Consider the following 18,000-nt stretch of genomic DNA (forward strand, 5'->3'; position numbering starts at 1 on the left):
CTGCCCCACTCCCTCCCTCACTAGGGGCACCTCGATCTGTTCCCCCCTCCCCACACCCAACTTACTTGCTGGACGCTGCTCTCCAAGCTGCTGGGCTGCATATCGGCAATTGGATCGGTGTCGTCCAATATGGTTGACTAATAATCAGCCATTGGTATCAGCCAAAAAAATCTTTATCAGTGACCCCTACCTATTGCCTTATACTTTTGTCAGCCCATTGAAGTTGCGTTGTGTTGAAGCATTCAGAATATAGATTTTACTTTCTTATTTCTGATGTTTAGGCTGTTTCTATGGATTTTAAAAGTTCCTAGAAGCAAAGATAAAACTGTAATGCTGTTACTTTTGTGCCCTCTGTACCAGTTTTGGTGTGTGAGAGCAGCAATATATTTTACAATGCATGCTTTTTTTTTACCATGGATTTGCTGTGCCTGAGTCTGCACCTAAAACTTGGAGAAAAAATATTCAAGCCTTTGTTTATGGATGGCTTTTGCCATTTGTGTGTGTGCTGCGCACATAGTGCACTATCTCCAAACTGTCTGTGGGGATTCCTGTTTATAGCAGGTAACAATTCCAGTATTAATGGAAGCATTTTGACGAGGATGATCTAATTGGGGATAGTCCTGCTTTGAGCAGGGAGTTGGACTAGATGACCTCCTGAGGTCCCTTCCAACCCTCATTTTCTATGATTCTGTAACTCTAGAAGGAATGTCTGTGCCTCTTGCTCACTTGATACTATCAAGGTGGCAGGTTTGATGCAAGTGAAAGTTAAAATGGAACTGATCTGAGCTTACCACCGCTTTCAAGAGCTGCCTTGCTCCTCTTCATCATGTTTAGTTTACTGTTATGTTGGACAAGTGGACATTTAATTTTTTTACCCACAGCTTATCTAGTCTCTTCCTTGTCTTACCCTTCTCTTTCTTCAGGGACATGAGGCTTTTGCGGGTGTGTGCAGAAGTAAAGAATGCTTAATTTACTTATTAGTAAAGTCAGAAGAGTAATTCCTGTCCATCTACTTGTTTGGGTCACCAGATGGACAAGAAGGTCTTGGTGGCATCTCAGGTCCCAAAGGAATTGGCTTAGTGTCTGGAAATCAAAAGCTTGGTTGGGGGTTGGGAAGATGGTTAATGTTGTGGAGGCTGTTGGGAACAAAAACCTTTAAACAGGGATGTGTTGGGGTCAAGTTTTTGGAACATTTACAGAAGCAATGGAGCAGATCCCTAGAAGATGTAGGATTTGCCTAAATGTTCTAGAGCGGGGGTGCCCATGGAGCCCTTGCGTTTACCCTGTGGTGCTCCCCACAGGCCAGGAAACGTGGTGTTGGGTGAGTGGTGGCCATTAATAGTACTCCTGAGGAGTACTGCCTTCAGTCACCTGCAGTGGAACCTATACCTGTAACTGAAGAAAGAATGGCTGCTTAGTCTGCAGTCACTCATTTTTGTGGTCACTGTGACCTCCATCCCTACTGTTGGGATCTTCAGCTCGTTTGAGTTTCAAATTGTGAGGAAACAAGAATACATACTATTCTATTCATAACTCTTTTCAAGGAAGTGCAAGGAGATAAAAAGTTCAATATGTGGGTTAGAGGGCATCGGTATTCAAAAGACTCATAGTGTGCTTGAGTCACATGTGCACCTGTAGTAGGATCCACCTTGATAAAGGTTCCCAAAAATACTACTGGGTAAATAGCTGTCATCTTTGAAATGTAGACTGGCCCATCAAATCTCAGTAGAATGCTTTTAACCCTTAACAATAGTGGTTTCAGATTTTTAATAACCTTTCACTGATTTAATCTGAGAAACTTCCAAGACTCTTATAAAACAAAACAACAACAACAAACCCCCACACACTTCCCCAAACTGCACCACTCTCTCAAGCACAAAATGTCCCAGCTGTCCTCTCGGCTTCTTCCAGAGTTAAGCTTCTATGAATCTCTGTTGAAATGAGAGAAAAAGGTGGCATGCTAGAAACAATATACATGTTCATTTTAACATGAAAACAGATAGCACAGGGTTTACCATAGTTACTGTTTTTCTGTCTGACTTGATAAAAACTTCTGTCAGATTCTCAGTGCTGTAGAATTTAGGTAAGCTTGTCCCAGAAGATACCCAAATTTTGACAAAAGAACTTCATGATATAGAAATAAAGCATTACGGATGACCATGATGTAGCTGAAAGGTGTTGAATTTGTTTTCTAGTTGTCTAATTGGTAGTCTGTTTCCCAAATTAGTCTTAAAGTTTACCTTACAGTGGTAATGAATCTTGGGTTTCTTACTTTTATAGGAATCACATGATGCTTTACTGGAATTTGGGAATAATAACCTCCAAATATTGGTTGACATCACTAAGGAAGGAGTATGGAAAAATCCAGTTCTCCTTAAGATTCTATCTCAGCAGCCAGTAGACACAGAGGAAGGTAAGAATTGAGATTCGGATGCTGTATAACATGATGTTCTGTGACTTAACACAATGTTTGTTTTGGCTGTGGGCAAGGATTGTTTGCTTAAACTTACTATTAGTATAGAATTGGTTGAGACTTCCCTTGATGCCATTTTCACTGCTAATCGTTTGCTAATCCAGATTTATCATGAAACAGACTCTCTGGCACCATATTCAGTAATCCATCTGCACTACTGCATTTCTCTCTGGCCTGTTTTAACAATACATTTCTGGATATTTTGAAACTCCATTATTAAAAATAGTCTGCCAGACAAGTCTCCTATCAAAATAGGGTATCTTTCCTTCAGCAGTTTTGATTGGGTCATCTGGCATAGATTTGTCAGTTTTGAACAGAAATTGGAAATAAGTCAAACAAAAGAAATAATTGGCATATGTACTATTGCTGCTTTAAGATATACAGAAAAGGCCACATGGATCTAGGATTTTAAAAGGCGGGGGGAGATAGGATAGCACATCATCACATAAAACACAACACTTGTTTTTATCCAGTTAAAGAAAATTGCATGTTTTGCTAATATGCTGGGGGTTAGCACTATATTATTCAGTTTAAGATCAAAGCAGAAACAAAATTATTAGAATGTGCATCAATTTCCTAAATTAATATATGTAATATAAAAAACAACTAGGCAAAATATAGTCAAAATAATCAAAAGATGTTGTCATTTGATCCTGTAGTCACTATAGTTAAATGCATGTTTCTTATTCAGACAAGGTTCTTTGGGTGAATCTGATATCTTTTATTAGACCAACTTAAATAGTTGGAAAACAATTATTAAGCAAGCTTTTGAGTTCAAAAACCCTTCGTCAGGCTGAGGAAGTTTCAGCAGTTGGTGTGTGCTCTTTCTGGATGGAATGAAAAGTAAAGAAGCCAGAGGCTAGTCTGCTCTGCATACAAGACAGGTAGTCAGTGAAAATGTAGATTGAGGTGTCAGTGGGTGAGAGACAGGCGGGGGGTGGGGATTGGTTATGAATAGTGGAGAGATACCTGGGGAGTCAGCTGTCAGGCAGGTTATAATGTGTCATAAATCCAATGTCTGTATTTAATCCATGATTTTTAGTATCCGGGAGGTTGATGAAGTAGAGTTCATAGGCTCCTCTCTGGAAAGTGTTTTATAAGTTTCCTTTGAGGATCAGGACTCAGAGATTGGAGAGAGAGTGGTTTCCTTGTGAGAAATGTGCTCCCACAGGTAATTGGGAGCCCATTTACCCACCCTACCCCTGCCTGTCTCTCACCCATTGACTCCTCAATCTACATTTTCACTGACTATCTGTCTTGTATGCATACCAAACGAGCCTCTGGCTTTACTTTTCATTCCATCCAGAAAGAGCACACACCAACTGCTGAAACTTCCTCAGCCTGACGAAGGGTTTTTGAACCCAAAAGCTTGCTTAATAATTGTTTTCCAACTATTTAAGTTGGTCTAACAAAAGATATCAGATTCACCCAAAGAACCTTGTCTGCCTATGTCCTTAGACCAACACGGCTACAACCTACACCCCGATTCTTATTCACATTCATAAAACAAATTCTAGTCGTCTTGAGCATTTTGACAATGCCCTCAATACTACCCTGTCAGTCATTTGTACACCTGAGTTAAGTCTTTTAGCTAGAGCTAAAAACAGTTCGCACAACTTTGAAATAGAAGAGAGACTACCAAGAATGGCTAACAGACAACAATATTACAGAAGTGAAGCTAGTCTGAATAGGGTGGAACATCAAGACCATTAAAAAGGATAGAGGGTTGTTAACATCTGTGGAGTGGAGAAAAAGTAGCAGGATAATGTGCCACAAAATTTAGTTGGCTGTCTCAGGATTGACTAAATAGAAATGCTGCTGCCCCTTTCAGGCAGTAGACTTCAGTGTAGCAGATTGCATTAGGTGATGATTAGGATGGAGTCGAGATATGCCTATCCAGATGCTATCAAACACAAAAACGACAAGATCTGCACCTTCACAGGCAGTACTGTTGATAACACTTCAAACTTCTGTGAGGTATTTACTTCTATTTCCAACACATCATTCAGGTTGCTCTGTCTTGGAGTCTTAATTACCCAATACTGTAATCAAAACTAAATTCTCTTATGTCCTATAATGCACTCAGTGTTCTGGTTTTTGATGTTGTCAGTGGTTTCTGATTGAACAATTTAAGGAACATCCATTTCAAAGTGGTAGCCAGGGTGAGGAAAGGAATCCGTAATCAATTTGAGAGTTCCTTCTGGTGTCTAAAATTTGTCTGGTTCCTTTTCTGATGAAAACCTCTTTTTAACAGAACAAGTAAATGTGGAAGTATATCAGAATTCAGTGCAAGTGGGGTGATTAAAAAAAAAAAAAAAAAAGTTTACAATGCAATAATGTTTGGCAGGTTGGACAAAATGTAGACACGATGTACTTCACTTTTAGGGTATGGACAGATGTAGCATTTAAAGTGCTTCAAGTGCTTTTAGAGAATGCTTCAAATCGGGCCTTTCCTCCTCAGAAATGACCCAGGTTAAAACAACTTTGAAGCATTTCACTGTGAAACACTTCATGTTTACCCTTCAACAGAGTAAAATAGGGAGTTGATCAGTCCTCTGGCTTTCCACAATGCTTTGTGTGCCCTTCCACCCTACTGATCTGAAGACCTGCTTCTATGATGCTGAACTCTACTGCTGTAGGACCACAGGACCTGGTTGGCATGTGACCTCATATATTTACAGCCAAGTGGAAAAGCATGTCATGCCTTTGTTTTGCTGGACCCCTCTACCCAAAAGACTTGACTTCTCCTGTAACTGAAGAGTGGCAAGGATGTTTCAGAGCATGTCAGCAACAGCCTGTGCCCGCTATGTCAGCAGCACTACCCTCTTATGTGTTCTCAAGGTAGTGGACTACAGGCAGGTAGAAGTAATGAATTTTGTGCCCCAGGTGGTATGGAAACACTTGGTGCTCAGTGAGGATGAGCCACACCAACTAGGCTGTCTACAAGCATATCTCCTGAAACAGCACCTTGGAGAGACAGCTGCGACTGGCACTAGTACTGTGCCAAGACAAAGTACTGAAGGTGTGCAGTGTAAGAAGGCCCGTGACACTAGTGTGGTTGTGGGAGGTGACTTTGGCTGCTATCTGCCATTGCCAATTCTGGCTGGCAGCAACTGACAGGCAGGAGCAGGAGGACCCCTCCAGTCCCTGGCTCTGACACAGGAGAGAGGATATCTGTGGGGAGTCCCTTCTGATTGGTAATCCCAAAAGAGGCCGTCCAGATGTGGTTGCTCTGATGCCACTGATATCAGCCTGCCTGGTCCTTCCCAGCTGACTGTCCCTTAACTTCATGCCAGCCTGGCCAGTCAGGAACAAGCCCGACTATCCCCTCATCCTCACAGCCAACTGCCTACTTCACAGTCCTGCCAACCATCCTCCCACCTCTACCAGCAAAGCATTTTCCCCTCTCTAATGGCTGTCTGCAACAAGCCAGTCCTCTTCCAATACTTGAGACATAGACAGAATAAATGGCCACCCAGCCATCAGGTAAAATGCACCACTGCAGCACATGAAAAGCATCAGTGGCTTTCCTTCCCCTCCTCCCCATCTCCACCGCATCTTTAGGCTTCTTTGGGGTATGAGTCTACATTGTCACTGCATATTGATATGGGAAACTCCAAATATACCTGCATGTGAAAATATGGCTTCAGGTTGCAGGAAGGTGGGGAAAGGAGAATATTTTGCTTTGTAATGTTCAAGGGTGGGGTTCCAGTAACAAACAGCTGGTTGGGGAGTGGAGAGCTAGCCTTGGGGCCTTGAGAGTTTAGGAAAGTGTGTGTTAATGCCCAACAGTCCTCCTCTTTGGGGTCTGGTGTCTGCATCTAGCTAGCACCAAGGGGATTAACACCACCTCCTGACCATAATAGGAACTAGATATGCTCAGAGTGGAACAACTAAGTGATCAAGGTGGCTGCAGTCCATCTGTGGACATTCACTGTTCTGCCCTTTCCAGATTGGTGTTTATGGACTTAAGGGACAGTTATCAGGTAATTCACCAATGGGCAGCTTAGCACTTTGTTTTGCGCCTTTTAAGGGGTTAATTACCATTCCCCTTCCTCTTCTCCCTCTCCTCCCTTTCTCAGGTGATAGAGAAAGAGGCTTCTTTTCCCCTCCCTTCTCAATCTCCTCCCCACCCCACCCCCCTGCCCCTTTTCACTGGGCTTCCTAGGCCAGGAAGGCATCAGTGGTATTCTTCATTTACTCCTCATTGTTAAGGGACAGACGCTGCAACTTCCTCTGGAGATGTAATGTCCACTGGGATGTCATGTTGAAAGGAAGATTTCTCCCTTCTATAAAGCAACCAAAATGGGCTTGTCCTCTTGAGGAAGCAGGATCCTTAGGCAGAACCATCTTCAAGAACTCAGGAGCACATATAGGGCATGTTTACACATGCTTCAGGGGGGCACTTTAATAAGCAAGCCACACAAATTAAAAGCACCTGAACGTCTTGTGTATCAGCATCCCCTGCACTGAAAAATGGCAGCAGGGTGCTTTGAACTTAAGCTCATCAAATGATCTTTAGTTCAAAGCACTCTGCTACCATTTTTCAGTTCCAGGGACACTGATGCATGTGATGCGGGAGGCTGCTGGAGCACAGTAATTTCTGTGCTTGAGCAGACTTGATTAATCGTGTCTGCTCCGCACTGGATTTCCAGTACATCAGAGCCAGCCCCCTGCATGTCTGTGGTAGTCTGTAGAGCTGTCCAGAACAGTGCCCATCTGGGTCATGGTCATGCAGAACAGATAGATGTCTCTATAGAAGAAAACATCTTGCAAAATTAGGGGAGATACTGGAGAGAATATACAGTGTGGGCCCTGACCCAGGGAACTGGCTATGCCCATACTTCTCATGCCCTGCCTCTGGACCTCCCAGCATATTGCAACGCTATCAGGGGTCCAGAAATAGCATCCCAAGCCAGGTTTTGGAGGGTGGGAAGGGCTGTCATTTTTCCTTGTCCTGAAGCACTTGGGCTTGGGGACTTAGTATCTCAGCAGCTGGAAGCAGTAGTGGAGAGGCTCCTGAGATGGAATGTGTAGATGAGTTGGGGAGTTCATCATTATCCTAATGTCACAGCAGTTTAACAAAAGGCCATTGTTTCCCTGCTGTCATTTCAGGGTCAACACCTTCTGCAAGTGGAGCTCCCACTGTAGTAGGTGGAGAGATTCCCCAGCCCAAAACTGCGGTGCAGAGTTTCATAGTATTGGAGGAGAAAGTGATTGGAGGAGAGATGCTGATTGATCTGGTTACAAAATCAGAAAGGAGGGCGGCTGCTGCTGCAGAGGAATGGAGGGCCAGAATGGAGTTGCACCAGGACCGTTGCACTGACTTGATAAGGTGGGGCATGATTCAGGCAAGACACGCAGGTGTGATCCAGGCCAGAAGGAATGAGAGTCCATGGGCATGGCAAGGCAGACTGTGGAGATGCTGGTGGACACCCTCCAGGCTGAGACACACCCAGTAGACTGTCTCATACCTATGCTCAGCAGGCAGGTGGAGAACATTCAGAGAACTTAGCCCCTCAGCACAAGCTTAGGTCCTCCTTCTGCAGCATGAGCTGTACCTCCCCCTGCAATCGTGGTTTATTCTCAACAGGGTCAGAATTATTTACAGCAGCCTCTACCAGATGACTTCATGGTCAGGGTACCTTCCTCAGTCAGGATCAGCATCTTGCCAGTGTCATTATTTTCCCTTTATGATGTATTGTGGGGAAATCTTCCTCCTCCAGGCCTCAGTGATACAGCCAGTCTCTGGGATAAGATTTCTAGTAGCAGCCTTCTTCCTTCACATCCTCACCAACAGTAGCCCTGTAAAGTACTGACAGCAGTACCTTGGGAACACCCTCTCTCCTCCCCCTCCAGCCAGCCCAACCTCCAACTGTCGTAGGGTTACCCCTGTATTCTCGCCAAATCCTTACCCAGAACAAGATCTTTACTCCATGGGGCTCAGTTCCCATCCTCTGGTTATGCATTTTGTTCTCCAGTCTGCAGTGCCCAGAGCTGCCCTCTGTCTTCACAGCAGGCCAGAGATCAGGTCCTTGGTTAACTAATGCAGTCATATTCCCAACCACACTCTGGATGTGGCTTTCCATAGCCCTTCCATGCCTCTGCTTCCCTAATACTGGGACCCCCAGTGCCTATCCTCACACTAGCTCAAATTCAAAAGCCTGTGCTTCATGGTGTTGGGGTCTGGAGAAACTCCCCTGCATCACAGATTCTGTGACAGGTCTGATCAGTAGAGGAAGCAGCAACTTGAGACTTGAATCCCTCTGACCCATCCAGTCAACGGGGTGGCATGCTGCCATGCCACTGCACCCCAGTCCTCCCAGGGCATCTGTTGAGGAGGCCTCAGTAGTGACAGGTTAGTTTGACTGTCTGCCATGCCCCTCCCCTTCCCAACCAACAGTTGAAAAAGCACCCTTCATTTTTCCCACCCCCTGTTTATACAGCACATTTTTGTTCTTCTCTTAAGAAAACACAAGTTCTTGACGGTTTCTGTTGCTGAATAAAAAGTTCTTTAGGCTCACAAAACCATCACTGGATCTGTTCCATGCCTTTCAATCTTCACTTGCTTAGGTCCTCTTGCTCTGCAGCCCAGCACTGCAGAAAGCAGATTGCCAGGGTGTCACTGATGAAAATGAATGCCCAGGTGGTTGTTGTGTCATAAAGGCTTGGCCTCTGCTGCAGCATAATGGTTCTCAAGCTGTGAATCTTTCTCTGCCCAGTCCTCCAGAAAGGCTCCCCGCTTGGCTTTGCAGAAGTTGTGGAGAATACAGATAGAAGTAACTAACCAAGGCAGCTTGCAGTAAGTGACATCCAGGCACGCTACTAGTGCTGGGGGGCGGGGCAACGACGACTCAAGGTGCCCAAAGGTGCACTTCATGAACCTGAAGAAGCTGCTTGGCCACTAGTTAAAAAAGGTCCTTCCTGGAATCCACATGCCTAGTGTAAGGCTCCACAAGCCACATGAAGAGCAGATATTCTGCATTTGACAAGTAGCAGTAAAGGGGAATTTGTTTATGCCCTTCACCTCTGCCTGCAACTCTACCAGCAAACTCCCCTTGTGTCACCAGGCTGCAGTTCCTAAATACCCTTGTATCCAGCTAAATGGTGTTCATATGAGTAAGTTGTCTATGGTGGTCCATGATACCTGGCAGCATAACAAAATAGCCCTTGTATTTGATATACTCTGAGCTATGGTGGGCACGCCTCTTGCGTGGATGATCTTGCTATAGACCAGCTCATCCCAGAGTAGCTGATCATGGACGAGATGGCAATAGTCAGGCACTGCTTACAGTGAAGGGTGCCATCATGCTGGTGCCTCGCACAATTCTTCATGAAGGTGGCACAGCTCATTCTCGGATTCTACTGCCATTGCTTATCATCCCACATCCCCCAGACTGTGTGCTCCTACCAGCTGCCTCTCTTCTCCCTGGCCCAGAAGTTCTCGTACGTGGTCTGCAGGTTGTCCCATCCAAGAGAGGGCTGTTCTCCATTATGTCTTGTATGGAGTCGTCATCAGTCACCCTGCAGTTGGTGGTGCAGAGCAGGTAGTACATCTCAAGGAGAAACCTTTCCAGTGGTCCTGTGTTGCCTTGCCACCAGGTACATGAACTGGAAGAGGATGCAAAGCATACCCATGTAGGCTATGACTCCCCACCCTGTGCTGAATAAGAAGGATATCACCTCTGGGTCTGCTCAGTCGGAGATTGCAGGAAACAGAGGTGGTAGGCAGCTGTTCCTAGCTCCTTGGGCAGTGCAGGCTCATCACAAGCTGGGGGTACAAACAGCCAGTGGGCACTCTCCTCTCCACTCAGCAGTCTCTAGGGGCCTCTGAAGACTCAGGCTGAAAGAGATCCAAAAATATCTTCTCTCAAGCTACCTAGCTGCAGAGGTTGGCCACAGCATAAACCGTGTCTGTACAATGCTGAAGCACTTCATATCAGAGCAAGAGTTGAAGCACTTTAAAGGAATATTTGTCCATACTTTTATGCACATGCTGGACAAGTGCAGAATTTGCTTAATGCATAGCACAGTGACTATTGCTTATATTGTAGCAAGCTCTAGTAGTCTACATACCAATTTAAATACATAAGCCACATAAATGCATAACCTTTTTTTGGGTGTAAGGGTATGCAGTTGGATGGAGTACACTCTCCCTTTGTTGAGAGCAAAGATGTGCAGCATACATTTCTATTGTCCTAGGAGACTTACTTCACGTATGGGGAATTTTTTTTGCAGAATCTTGGGCATTCAGAAATAAGTCAAGGTTTGAAGATTGATTTCCTTGCATATAAAAACAAAATTAAAATGCTTTAGTTGAAGAAGGACACAAGTTGATTCTAGAAAGCTTTAAAACTTCACTTCTTTTCTCTGCTCTCTTTTTCCACTCCATCATGAATGCATTGGATTATGCACTTGTCCAAAGACCAGTCTGTAGATGTTCATGCAGCTCTGGGTAAAAGTGCCTGATTTTTCTGAACGTAAAAATAGCGCCATCACTTCATTCATTTACTTGTTATTTAAATACAGCAAGAACAAATTCTTCATTTGGGAAACCAAAGTAAGCCAGTCTGAAGTTCTCAACCAGGTTATTCTTTAGCATGAATAAAAATAGTTCTGTCAAGGGGGAGGCGTGATGTGTGTGTTTGTGGCTTGTTTGTTTTGATATTTTTTAAATTTTGTTTAATCTTTTAATGAAAATAGTGTTGTTACTTAAGATTACTTTGTACCCTTGGGGTTGGTAACAGTATTGCCAAATATTCTTGGATAAGAAAGATCAGGTGTTTAATCTCTAATATTAAGTAGGTTTAAAATGTGTGCCTAATATATTTGGAATCCCTGCCTTCCTGCAAAGAATCACAAAAAGTAACATTTTACTAAACGTATTTTGTATGTTTTGGGTAGTTTTCAAACGGTTTTTTAACACATCTATTCTGTCTGGTTTTGTTTTATTTTATTGAGCTTGGTCTTCTAGTCTCAGTAAAGATATGAAAATACAGAAAATGAAGGTAGAAATAGCACAACTGCTAAATTTTTTCTCTGATGTTCTGTTCAAAGCATTACAGCATCTAAGCGGTGGCATCCCTGCCAGTATTCCCAACAATATGCTGGAGTTGCTGACATCTCGAGTTTCACAAAAAGCTCTTTTCCAGATATTGACCACGCATCACCCAGTTCCTTTTTATATCAAGATTGTATGAATACACTAGAACAACTTCAGATAAGTGCCGGTTGTAAACTAGTGAAACTTGTGTGTTCTCAAAAGTTTGTGGGGTTTTTTTCTCTTCCTAGGTAATAAATTGATTACACGAGAAGGGCCTTCCTTTCTGCAGATGCGAATAAAACATTTGATGAAGTCAAACTGCATCCCACAAGCTACAGCCTTATCAAAATTGTGTGCAGATTCTCCAGAAATTCCAAATGCCTCATCTTTTCGTCAGGCTTACATCACTTGTGTGTGCTCTATGCTGCCTAATGAGGACTCCATTAAGGAGGTTAGTAATAAAACAGTGCACATGTTAAGCATTATCAGATGCATTTTTTAAAAAAACTGGGTATATAGAGAAAAGATACTATTTGCAGCAGAATTTAAAAACTGATATAAAGATTCTGCAGCTTACAGTCGGAACATATTTTGAATTACTGCTAGAGACAGGTATGAGTTATACTTCATAACTCATATGTTTTGATTTGGGGCAGAGAGTCTGCATGACCAGTTTGTGACTATTAACATTTCCCAGTGTCTTAAGTTTAAATCTGAGTCTGCCCTTCAGTGTTCTTTTTTGTTGGTGACACTGAACCTTTTCTAATTCAAGTAAATAAAGTTACTGTTCTGGTAACAACCAGAAAAGTGAAAAAGTTGAGTAACTTTGGGATCAGATGCTCTTAGTGATCTAAACTTTTCTTTGATCAAAAATAATTTTGTTTTATATGGAATTTTTTTATGGATTTTTTTTTTTCTTCTTTCCATATTTTTTACTCAATAGAGTAAAAAAAAATATACTACCATGTTTACTCAAATATAAGACAAGCAGAGAGGGGAGCAGGTGACTCTCACTCTAGCCCTGAGCTCATACCAACAGTAGCTGCCTGGCAGTCATGTCCCGTCTGGAGTCTTTTCAGGAGTCTTGGCTGCAGGTTTTTCTGGAGTCTTGTCCGCTTTCTTAAAGAAAGTGTCCAAGGAACAGATGTTGTCCAGGGAGATGAGCGACGCAGCGAACTTGTTCGTTGGCGTGGCGTTGCATTGGATCAAGCATTGTAAAGCGTTGTAAAGTCGAAGCTGATGTCATAAAGTTGAAACAGGGTGTCAATTTGTAAACGTTGTAAGTGTGAAACGTTGCAAGCTGAGAACTGCCTGTACATCTTAGCTTTTGAAAGCTCTGGTGTTTTATTGGGGGGGGGGGTGAGGGTGATTGGTACTACAGATCTTAAGACTCTTAGAGGATAGTTTGTGGCTGTGTTGTGTTAGAGGAGAGAGATTGGATAGTCTTGTGGGCCTTTTTAGAGAAATGGCAATTGTGTAACTGCTTGTTACTGCCTGGACAGGATCTAGTCCAAGAGTTTCCTCTTCTCCTTATGTTCCAGTGTAATCACTCTAGTAAGAAATAGGAAAAATACTGTGTCCATGAGAGTACCCTGTTGCAGAATCTGGTTTGCAACTGAAGATTCCTGAGTCTCATCATTGTTCTGCTGGTAAACTTCTGTAAAACGTACTGTCTCATCCCCTCTTAGTCCTGGCTCACTAGGAATGTGATGCAAACTAACTCTGGCGTTCCAAGAGAAGGATTCTCTCAAACATGCCCCATTTGCCTGCTTCCACTCACACATGCTAAACCTGAAACCCAGTGCAAAGCCACTCCCGGGGGGACTTCTGCAGTTGCTGTCAAGTATGCCAGAGATGTATCTGATTTGTGAACGTGCTGAGCCAACTGTTAAGAAACGCAAAACTCCAAGACTCTTGGTTCAGAAATGATACCTTTTTATTAGACCAACTAAGAAATCTCAAAAAAAAATAAATTATCCACTGTTTATGTACTCAAAGCAGAGCTCCCGTTTATAATGAGCTCTATAATGCTGAATACTATGGGGAAAAAAATAATGAAAAACTCGTAGGCATCTTAAGTGGCCATGCAAAATGTAATGCATACTTTTGAATAGTCCTCTGCCTGCTTTGTAAAATGGATCGCATAGGATGTGAATATTAACTACTTGGGTAAGACTCATGTTACAGTGATGAGCATCTTAAAAGTGAGGAAATATTTTTGCATTCAGAACCAGTTGCAAATAATGTGTAGTAAATAATACACTAGGTCACAGTGGTGGCAGTGGCCTAAAGAATAACTTGCTGGAATCCTTTTAAAAAGCCTTCATCACAAATCAGCAGGTATAATAGTATCCATAGAGAACCATGGGTGGGGATGTTGGTTGTAGTCACATTGGTCTAAGGACATAGGCAGACGAGGTTCTTTTGGCAGATGTGATCTCTTTTATTAGACCAACTAAATAGTTGAAAAAAAGTTCTCTGTAAGCTTTCAGGCACAAACACCCTTCCCTCCCTCAGGCATTGGAAGACTGCTGATGTTCTGAGTTCTCCAAGGTAGAAAAGAAGCACAGAAGTCTGTGAAGATGCAAATGAGTGGAAGTTAGGAAGACAAAGGGTAGAGATAGGAGAGGAGAGAAAAAAGTGTGAAGGAATGCAGGTCCCAATGCCTGGGGGGACGGGAGGGAAAAGTGTGAGGACCTGCATTCCTTTACACTTTTTCCCTCCCCTCCTATCTCTACCCTTTGTCTTCCAAACTTCCACTCACTTGCATCTTCACAGACTTCTTTTTTACTCTCTAGCTTCTTTTCTACCTTGGAGAACTCAGAACAGGAGCAGTCTCCCAATGCTTGAGGAAGGGATGGGTGTTTATGCCCAAAAGCTTGCAAAGAACTTTTTTCCAACCATTTAGTTGGTCTGATAAATGGTTGGGATTGGGCACTAAAGCAAAATTCAGTTTCATGACAAATTGGTATGTTCTTTCATTATTTCCACATAATGTCATTCTAACTGTTTAGCGAGTGGCACACTTGATCTCTCTGTGCTTGTTTCTCTACTTAAAATTTCCAAAACCGAATAGAAAGATGACACTGCACAGCCTGTGGCATTCCCACAGGCAAAGAGAGATTGGAGCACTTGTGAGGTGCTTAAAAAATATGTAGCACCTGTTATTACATGTGGATATTCAGACCCCGGAGACTGAAAAACCAGCAGCTTAGATATCCTCCTAAGAAAACATTATAGAAACAGTCTTAGAGAGGGCAATAATTAAAGCTAGTCACCGTTTCTTCTGTTGTCTCTGAAAATTGATTTCAGATGGTAGACGTGCTGGTTTCACTGAATGCCGGCACAAAACATTTCTTTCCTATTTTTGAGAGAGCAGAAATGTTGCTGGCTTTCTCTGGGTAGCTTCCGGCCGGTTCAGCTACTGTGCTCATAAGTCTTGCATAAGCTGGTTCCTCAGACAGATCTGTGACATTGTGTACATCCTGTGCTTCAACCATCAGAAATTCACGAGTTACGGTGCCTCAAGAGAGACCGCTTCCCTTCCTTCTCCAGCTGCCCCACACATCACCATTTCTCTCTCGTTCTTCCTCAGTCTTCTGTAGATCAAGCTATTGCAGGAAAGTTAAGATGCTGTTTTAATGGATGGCAGCATTGTTTAGTTTGGGAAATATTGATAAAATATATTTTTCCCTTGCCTTACCTAGAGCACTTGAAAACTTCTGGCTAAGGAATTAAAGCAATGTAATGTTAAAAGATTTAAACAGGGGTCTCTACCTGTAAGTGTAGGTGGAGCTCTGAATCACTAGTAGGGGCCTGACCCTTTCCTTTTACGAGTTCTGGGGATTATAACCAAAGTGACCATTGAGTTCTATAGTCTTAGGATCCTTTGATTAAACAAGTGAGCAGAGTAGGCAGTAACATTGTGCTGGGAGGGACCTGGAAGAAGCATGCGTCTGCTTCTTGTGTTTGTCTTTAAAAGAAATCCTAGAAAGAACAGCCATGAAGCAAAAGCATAAGGATGCCATTTCTGAACGTTTTGCTCAGAAAAATAGAACAAATTGCAGTCTCTCACTCAACATTCCTGGCTGGTGATAGCTAATGCCTAGCTATCTTATTGTTCATATCTTCTTCCTGTTGTGGCTTAGTCCTTCAAACTTCCCACACTTCAGGAAATGTGACTGGTGTAAAACTTTCGACCACTTTTTCTTTTCTTAATGTTTTGGGCAGCAAAATAACAATAAAACTTAATACATCAGCAGATTTTGTGAGTAATAGCTGTTGAAATCAGGTTTTCTTAATCTCTTCATTATGGTAACATAGTACGAAACCGTATGGAATGCTGTTCTTATGCAAAACCCTGCACACCAGCTTGGCAGTTATCCAGATTTTTATATCTGTTTCCAACTGTATGGCTATACATGCTGAGTATACTCAGAATGCTCCATTGTGGATATGTAAACTGAGTGGTGGAACAGGATCACCCACATGTGGATGTTTGTGTGGTCAGAGAAAAGCTGTTAGCTGTTGCTTCCTGTCGGAGAAGAAGGAAGGTCCTTTTCCCCCTTTTAGCTTAGTAGCTTTGTAGATGTGGCACTTTGGACATGCCCTTCACAGGGACAGGGCCTGGGATTCTGACTGCTGTCCCCAGTGGTTGTTCGGCACCTTGCATTTTAATATTCATTCCATAGAAGCGATAGAGCAGTAAAATAGTTTCTGTTGTGCTAAGGGGCAAGGGTGAGAATCCAGGGCCTTGTCCTTCGTATGCCAGTATCCATCTCCCTTAGCCCCATTCCCTTTTGTTGCCAACGGATGCTTATTTCCATAGGCATCCACATGGGTCTGTCATCATTACCGTTAAAAACCTGTTCAGGATTCTAGATTTGAGAAACCCATAAAATATTTTATCTCGGTTGTGTCCATGCATCTGTTCCAGTGATTTGCTTGCCACTTTCTGTTGTGAGAGAGGATCTGTTAGTAAATATACTGATCAAATGGTAAAAATCATATTTTCTTGTGAAAATTTCTCTCTCGCAACATTTTAGGCTTAAGGTGATTCTGGATCATTGACTGTTTACAATAGCATAACAGTATAGGAATTAAACACAACTTGAAATCATGGCAAGACGAATATTCAGTATTCTGGAAAATCACACTAATATCTGGGAAATGTTAGCTTTTCACGTAGATGCATCTATTAGTTCAACTTTGACATTACTGTTACAGTAACACTCCATAATAAATGCAATAGAAGTAACTGGAGGGAGAAGTAGAGAGGTAAAATGGGTATGTTATGAAAAGATCACAATGTATCCAGTTGTAAAGTTGCAGGCTTTTCACTTACACAGGAATAATCTAAATGAATGCATGCGTTTATCCAAGTACCTGATACTTGCTTGAACAAAGTTTTGTTTGGTTTTTTTTTGGCAAAACTATTTCAAGAGAATATTGAGATTTGCCATATCAAATTCTCAAAAGTTAAATGCCATAATTAAAGCTGCCTTTGCAAAAAAACCCCTTAATATTGTCGTCTTTGTGCTTATATATTGTGATTGCATACTACTTCCATCTATTACCCCATTTCCTCCCCTCACAACCCTCCATCTCATTCAGTGCATAGATGAATAGATAATACTTAGAGAACAGATCGGGGCTGACTAAGGAGCAAGAGAAACTGAAGTTAAGAGCTCATTGACTCGAAGTTGGAAGGTTCCTGGAATGAAGCGGGGGATTTCAGGAAGAGAAAGGAAGACTGGCCAAATCTGAATTCTTAGTTTCTCTTGACCTTCCTGTATGGTGCTGAGCAGATCACTGAAATCCATTTCAGTTGTTGTGCTTGTTTCCTTACTGTCCCCAATTTGAGACATCTGGGGCATGATTTCCAGAATTACATAGCACTTAGCTGCAGTGAAAGTCTGTGAGAACTGCAGGTGTTCACTTACCTCCATTAGTTAAGGCAACATAACCTGAAAGCAGAAGCACAGAGACATAATTCATGAGATCCTGAATTTTACTCCTGCTTTGTCACTGATTCACTGAGTAGCCTTGGGCAAATTGCTTTACCTTCCCTGCTGAAAAAGCAGGTTGTTCTTGTGCCCAGCACTTTTTATAGCCAATGAGGGTTATCTAAAAGTCCCATAGAAATGCTGAATACTCCAAAAATTCAAGCAGTGGGCATTTGCCCAGGAGCTTAAGAATTTAACAGACCCCTCCAAAAAGTTGGTTTTAATCTGCGTGCCTCAGTTCTTTTAGCTTCTCTAAAATAGGGATAATGCACGCATGCCTGTCCTCTGTACTTAACATATCTCCCTCATGGCTTTCTATGCCATGTGGTCTGTTTAGTTTAAAGCTTGGCTTGCGTGCAGTGGGTGGAGGGAGGGGGGGTGATTGGTAGTTCTCCCTCAGCATCCATTCTGTGCACTAAAACTGGCAAAAATATATAAAATTGCAGTGTTTCAGTTTAGAGCCTTTTGGTATAGAATAT

At 42.6% G+C, this 18,000-nt stretch overlaps 1 protein-coding gene across 3 annotated transcripts in view; it reads left to right on the forward strand.

Annotated features, from left to right (window-relative positions):
• The window catches only part of RLF (rearranged L-myc fusion), a 45,627-nt gene that overhangs the window by 11,773 nt on the left and 15,854 nt on the right, over window positions 1–18,000 (forward strand). Inside the window, exons 1-3 of one of the 3 annotated variants that reach the window (XM_025215600.1) lie at window positions 2,280–2,413; window positions 7,589–7,808; window positions 11,765–11,967. In XM_025215600.1, coding sequence (XP_025071385.1) covers window positions 11,806–11,967 — 162 coding nt within the window. In that variant the 5' untranslated portion in view covers window positions 2,280–2,413; window positions 7,589–7,808; window positions 11,765–11,805. Of the gene's footprint in view, window positions 1–2,279; window positions 2,414–7,588; window positions 7,809–11,530; window positions 11,968–18,000 lie in introns of those variants that run through there. The other 2 variants (XM_025215598.1, XM_025215599.1) reach the window with 2 other exon arrangements.

This window comes from Alligator sinensis, unplaced genomic scaffold, assembly GCF_000455745.1.
Source record: "Alligator sinensis unplaced genomic scaffold, ASM45574v1 scaffold800_1, whole genome shotgun sequence".
In the NCBI taxonomy this organism is placed as follows: Eukaryota; Metazoa; Chordata; order Crocodylia; family Alligatoridae; genus Alligator; species Alligator sinensis.